Here is a 7,009-nt window from a genome sequence, read left to right as displayed (position 1 = left end):
ACTCATATCATGATATCTCTGTTTTCCTGTCATGCAGTACAAAGTTGGCGACACGTATTGTATATTTCCAATCGTTCTGAGAATTGTGTTTTCTGCACACCAACCAGGTCATGTCAGGAGTGTGGAACATTCTACTTCTTCTATGCTGTGCTGTGTCTGTGTATGGTGAGTACATCCGAGATATACTCTATATACCTGTCATATGTTCTATATATCACATCCTACAATATACATATATACTGTACATGTAACCTGCTAGAACAATCCGTCTATCTATCTATCTATCTATCTATCTATCTATCTATCTATCTATCTATCTATCTATCTATCTATCTATCTTCTTTATATACAGTATCTGACAAAAGTAAGTACACCCCTCTGTGACATTTGTGTAAATCTTTTCTTGTATCTTTTCATGTGACAACACTGAAGAAATGACACTTGTCTACAATGTAAAGTAGTGAGTGTACAGCTTGTATAACAGTGTAAATTTGCTGTCCCCTCAAAATAACTCAACACACAGCCATTAATGTCTAAACCGCTGGCAACAAAAGTCAGTACACCCCTAAGTGAAAATCTCCAAATTGGGCCCAAAGTGTCAATATTTTGTGTGGCCACCATTATTTTCCAGCACTGCCTTAACCCTCTTGGGCATGGAGGTCACCAGAGCTTCACAGGTTGTCACTGGAGTCCTCTTCCCCTCCTCCATGATGACATCACAGAGCTGGTGGATGTTAGAGACCTTGTGCTCCTCCACCTTCCATTTGAGGATGTCTCACAGATGATCAATAGGGTTTAGGTCTGGAGACATGCTTGGCCAGTCCATCACCTTTACCCTCAGCTTCTTTATCAAGGCAGTGGTGGTCTTGGAGGTGTGTTTGGGGTGGTTATCATGTTGGAATACTGCCCTGCGGTCCAGTCTCTGAAGGGAGGAGATCATGCTCTGCTTCAGTATGTCACAGTACATGTTGGCATTCATGGTTCCCTCAATGATCTGTAGCCCCCCAGTGCCGGCAGCACTCATGCAGCCCCAGACCATGACACTCCCACCACCATGCTTGACTGTAGACAAGACACACTTGTCTTTGTCCTCCTCACCTGGTTGCCCCCACACACGCTTGTCACCATCTGAACCAAATACGTTTATCTTGGTCTCATCAGACCACAGGACATGGTTCCAGTAATCCATCTCCTTAGTCTGCTTGTCTTCAGCAAACTGTTTGTGGACTTTCTTGTACATCATCTTTAGAAGAGGCTTCCTTCTGGGATGACAGTCATGCAGACCAATTTGATGCAGTGTGCGGCGTATGGTCTGAGCACTGACAGGCTGACCCCCCCCCCACCCCTACAACCTCTGCAGCAATGCTGGCAGCACTCATACGTCTATTTCCCAAAGACAACCTCTGGATATGACGCTGAGCACGTGACCTCAACTTCTTTGGTGGACCATGGCGAGGCCTGTTCTGAGTGGAACCTGTCCTGTTATACCGCTGTATGGTCTTGGCCACTGTGCTGCAGATCAGTTTCAGGGTCTTGGCAATCTTTTTATAGCCTAGGCCATCTTTATCTAGAGCAACAATTCAGATCCTCAGAGAGTTCTTTGCCATGAGGTGCCATGTTGTACTTCCAGTGACCAGTATGAGAGAGTGAGAGCGATAACACCAAATTTAACACACCTGCTCCCCATTCACACCAGAGACCTTGTAACACTAATGAGTCACATGACACCGGGGAGGGAAAATGGCTAATTGGGCCCAATTTGGAGATTTTCACTTAGGGGTGTACTGACTTTTGTTGCCAGCGGTTTAGACATTAATGGCTGTGTGTTGAGTTATTTTGAGGGGACAGCAAATTTACACTGTTATACAAGCTGTACACTCACTACTTTACATTGTAGACAAGTGTCATTTCTTCAGTGTTGTCACATGAAAAGAGAGAAGAAAAGATTTACACACATGTGACTGAGGGGTGTACTTACTTTTGTCAGATACTGCATACATTTATATTTATATTAAAAGCGATTCTCTTTTTTTCTCTTCTTTTTTTAAGTAATGTGCTACAAAACATCATTGCTCTACATTATTTATCTAACTGGAGGAAGAATGGAAGTCAGTGGGAGGAATAGTGCCCCATCATTGGTGTCAGTGGGAGGAATAGTGCCCCATCATTGATATCAGTGGAAGGAATAGTGTCCCATCATTGGTGTCAGTGGGAGAAATTGGTGTCAGTGGGAGGAATAGTACACCAAGGGCCAGATAAAGGCAAGCAAAGGGCCATATTGGCCCCTAGGTGGCAGTTTGGAGACTCAGGCTGTACTGGGAGGAAAGGGTTACTCCAGATCCTTCAATCCTCGTATACAATCAGTAATATGTATTATTATAATATATTATTATTTATAGCAATAATACGTTTATAATATTTGGAGGCAACGATCGCTGAGGTAGAATTCCTTCTCCATCCAATAATATGTTTCTTATTGAAGATGCTGATATCCTCCCGCCACCCACAGACATTCAGATCTCGCCGATGGGCCTGGGGAGGGTCAATGTGAGTTGGAGGTATACCCCCCCTAAGAAGAACATTGCGTACATTGTGAAGGTGAAGACCCCGGAGAAGGAGGAGGAGGAGGAGGGGGAGGTAAGCGCTTTGTAGAAGAATCACATAAAACAAACTTACACATTTCTGTATTGATAAATGTCTCTTCCATTGAAATGTATTTTGTATGGAGATTGTTTCCAAGGTAAAGGACACAGAATCTTCCTCTGATAATTATTAGAGACACGGAAACAGGAAGGTTTTATTTTCCCACTAAAATTGGGGGAGCTCAGCAAACGTTTGATGTTTTGGCAAAGTTATGATTATTAGTGTACAATGGGGTTTACATATATGGGTGAGGGGAACTCATTTCAACTCATGTCACCCCAATTTTATGCCAAAACGTCCTTTAATAGCTGAGAACATGAGATTAGTTTGTATTGTGTGGGAAAAGAATATTGTAGAATATTGTAGAATATTGTAGAATAATATTGTAGCAACTGCTTGTTCATTGCCTACTTATTGTAAATATTGCCCATTTGTTACCCGATAATTGTAAATATTGCCCATTTGTTACCCGATAATTGTAAATATTGCCCATTTGTTACCCGATAATTGTAAATATTGCCCATTTGTTACCCGATAATTGTAAATATTGCCCATTTGTTACCCGATAATTGTAAATATTGCCCATTTGTTGCCTGCTTATTATAATGATTGCCTGTTCATTGCCTGCTTATTTTAATATTGCCCATTTGTTGCCTGCTTATTGCTACAATTGCCAGGTGGTTGTCTGCCTATAGTAATGATTGCATGTTTGTTCTCTGCTCATTGTTACGACTACCCATTTGTTACCCACTTATTGTAAACATCGCCCATTTGTTACCCGCTTATTGTAAACATTGCCCATTTTTTGCCTGCTTAATTTAACCACTTAAAGCAAGTTGCCGTACCCAGGCCTGTGCTGGCCATCGGGACTACCGGGAGATTCCCGGTGGGCCGATTGGCAGCGGGCCACTACACCAATGACTCTCTCTCTGACTGTGTCACTGTCTCTCTCTGTCCGAGCGTCGCCGAGCGGCTCCGCTCCAGCACTCGGCGGGCGGGCGGGCTGGCCGCCGGCGTCACAAAAGAACAGGCATTGACACTCCCCCAGGCACTCCCCCTAACAGCTATCAATATAGCCATTTGGGCGGCCTCTTTGTCCCGGCACCGTGACGTCACTCACGGACGGAGGGCGGAGGCGGCCCGGGGACATAGGAGGAGGCGGAGCCAGGGCGATGTCACAAGCAAATGGAGATGGACAAGAAAAGAGGAGGAGGAGGGGCCGCCGGGGGGAGCAGCAGCAGCGTGACATGAGAAAGAACTTACTACAGAGGCTGCCTGTGCTACTCTGCATGTGAAGAAAACAACAAGTAAACGCTGTGCCCTGATGTGCCCTGATTGTACCCCATGTGCCCTGAATGTACCCCATGTGCCCTGAATGTGCCCTGATGTTCCCTGAATGTGCCCTGATGTTCCCTGAATGTGCCCTGATTGTACCCCATGTGCCCTGAATGTACCCCATGTGCCCTGAATGTGCCCTCATGTGCCCTGTTGTTCCCTGATGTTCCCTGAATGTGCCCTGATGTACCCCATGTGCCTGATGTGCCCCATGTGCCCTGATGTTCCCTGAATGTGCCCTGATGTGCCCTGAATATACCCTGATGTACCCTATGTGCCTGATGTTCCCTGATGTACCCCATGTGCCTGATGTGCCCTGAATGTACCCTGATGTTCCCTGAATGTGCCCTGATGTGCCCCATGTGCCCCATGTGCCCTGATGTTCCCTGAATGTGCCCCATGTGCCCTGATGTTCTCTGAATGTGCCTGATGTGCCCTGATGTGCCCTGAATGTGCCCTGATGTGCCCCATGTGCCCGAATATGCCCTGAATCTGCTCTGATGTGCCCTGCATGTGCCCTGATGTGCCCCATGTGCCCTATGTACCCTCATGTGCCCCATGTACCCTCATGTGCCCCATGTACCCTGATGTGCTGTACCCTGATCTTGCTGTGTTGTGTTGCCCCGATGTGTGCTGTTCCCCGATGTGCAATGTACCCTGATGTGCTGTGCCCTGATGTGCTGTGTTGTGTTGCCCCGAAGTGCGCTGTGCCCCGATGTGCGATGTACCCTGATGTGCTGTGCCCTCATGTGCTTTTACCCTGATGTGCACTGTGCCCTGATGTGCTGTGCCCTGGGCCATTCTGGATAAAGTCCAGGGCCACATTTTTGTCCCAGTCCAGCCCTGGCCGTACCCGTACATTAGTACTTTGATTCTAAATGCCGGGGTTATGGCAGCAGCTAGCGGGAATGGCGTGCATTTCTCTTTCAGATAAAAGTGGTCTCCATGGCGACTTCATCGTGAGATCACTTTTATCGGCGGTGGGAGAGGTGCCCACCCCCCTCATGCCGCACTACGGTCGCCCCCGCCACTTACCGGACGCGCTGGTAGCGGCAGAGACAATCACGTCCTCTCCCATGGATGCCTGGCTGCCAACTGAGGAGAAAATGGCCCCTGCTCAGCTTCATGGCATGGGAGGGTGGAAGTGACGTCAAACGTCGCTTCCGCTAATAGCTCTTTTTTTGTTCAATTATTATTTTTTTTTAATTGCATTTTAGTGTAAATAAAAGATCTGAGGTCTTTTTGATCCCAAATCTCACATTTAAGAGGTCCTGTCATACTTTTGTTTACATTCCTTGTAATAGGAATAAAAGTGGCCTAAAAATATTTTTTTTAAAACTGTGTCAAAATAAAATATTTAAAGTAAAATAAATAAAAATAAAATATTTTTTTTTAAAGCACCCCCTCGAGCTTGTGAGTAGCGCCCGCATATAAACGGTGTTCAAACCACACAAGTGAGGTATCGCCACGATCGTTAGAGCGAGAGTAATAATTCTAGCCCTAGACCTCCTCTGTAACTCAAAACTGGTAACCTGTAGAAATTTTTAAACATCGCCTATGGAGATTTTTAAGGGGGAAAAGTTTGTCACCATTCCACGAGCGGGCGCAATTTTGAAGAGTGACATGTTGGGTATCAATTTTCTCGGTGTAACATTATCTTTCACAATATAAAAAAAATTGGGCTAACTTTACTGTTGTCCTATTTTTTATTCAAAAAAAGTGTATTTTGCAAAAAAAAGTGCGCTTGTAAGACCGCTGCACAAATACGGTGTGACAGAAAGTATTGCAACGACCACCATTTTATTCTCTAGGGTGTTAGAAAAAAATATATAATGTTTGGGGGTTCTAAATAATTTTATAGCAAATATTTATATATATATATATATATATATATATATATATATATATTTTTTTAACTTTTAACTTGTAAACAACAAGTGTAAAAAAGAGGCTCAGTCCTTAATGGGTTAATGCTTGCTTGTCTGTTGCCCACCTATTGTAATGCTTGCCTGTTCATTTCCCTTCTTTTTGTAACCATTACCATGTTCATTGCCTGCTTATGGTCAATGTTGCCCATTTTTTGCCCGCTGATTGTTAAATTTGCCAGTTTGTTGCCTGTTAGTTTTAATAATTGCTTGTTTCTTGTTTGCACATTGTAAATCTTGCCCATTTGTTGCCTGCCTTTTGTTACAACTGACAGTTTGTTACCTGCTTACTGTAAGTCCTGCAGTCCTGTCACTATTAAACCCCGCTGCTATTAAATTATTATTAACCAACAGGATTTATATAATGCTAATAAAGCCCGCTAGTGTCATCAAAATAAATTAATTATTAATATCAGTGTGTAAAAAAAAAAAAAAATCTGTCCCAAACGATGAAAGCCAGGTGCAGGAAGTGATATAGCTGATATAAACTGTGTGGAAAACTCTGAAAAAAAAACTTTAAATGTCTTTCAGTGATGCGAACGTGCAATATGTAAAGCACTGCGTAAATTGTCATAATATATAAATACCTTTAGTAAATAAATAATAATAATAATAAATAATAATAAATGTGTGTACTGCAGCAGCATAAGTGAGACTCCTGGATATGCCAATCTTCACGGCAGCCAGATGGGGGTGCACACGTGTCAAGTCTGCAATGCTTGGCCCTGTGGCTGCAGCAAAAGTTATCCCCTCTGTTGGGCTCTGTGGGCAATACTGCTGCTGAACCCCTTAAGGTGAATGCATTTATAGGGTTAAAACGCGCTGTGAGGTGCAGACAACGCTGTCGCACTGTAAACTCATCCTAAGGGAGTTCCAGAACATGGGAGTGCCAATATTTTCCTGCTATTACACGCTCTCATTTATTTGTGATGGGCCATTTGCTAATTTGTTGCCAAAAGGAGTCTTGTAAAAATAATGTGGGAAAGTTTTCCAAAGCAGTTTTTTCAAGCAAATTTCCCATAAGGAAGTACGGCGTGGCGAAATCAGTAATTTGTGATGAAATCAGTTTTATTGAAATCTTTTATTTATTTTAACTATATATAAAA

The 7,009-nt window shown here is 43.6% G+C and overlaps 1 protein-coding gene across 1 annotated transcript in view; it reads left to right on the top strand.

Moving 5' to 3' along the window:
- Positions 1 to 7,009, top strand: part of IL5RA (interleukin 5 receptor subunit alpha) — a gene marked incomplete in the record, with an annotated part of 42,438 nt that overhangs the window by 8,132 nt on the left and 27,297 nt on the right. The window contains 2 exon segments of the mRNA XM_073591525.1: positions 108 to 165; positions 2,483 to 2,637. Coding sequence (XP_073447626.1) covers positions 111 to 165; positions 2,483 to 2,637 — 210 coding nt within the window.

Source organism: Aquarana catesbeiana, linkage group LG07 (assembly GCF_042186555.1).
Source record: "Aquarana catesbeiana isolate 2022-GZ linkage group LG07, ASM4218655v1, whole genome shotgun sequence".
NCBI classification, from domain to species: Eukaryota; Metazoa; Chordata; class Amphibia; order Anura; family Ranidae; genus Aquarana; species Aquarana catesbeiana.
Note: the sequence above shows the minus strand (reverse complement) of the source record. Positions and strands in the feature narration are given on the sequence as shown.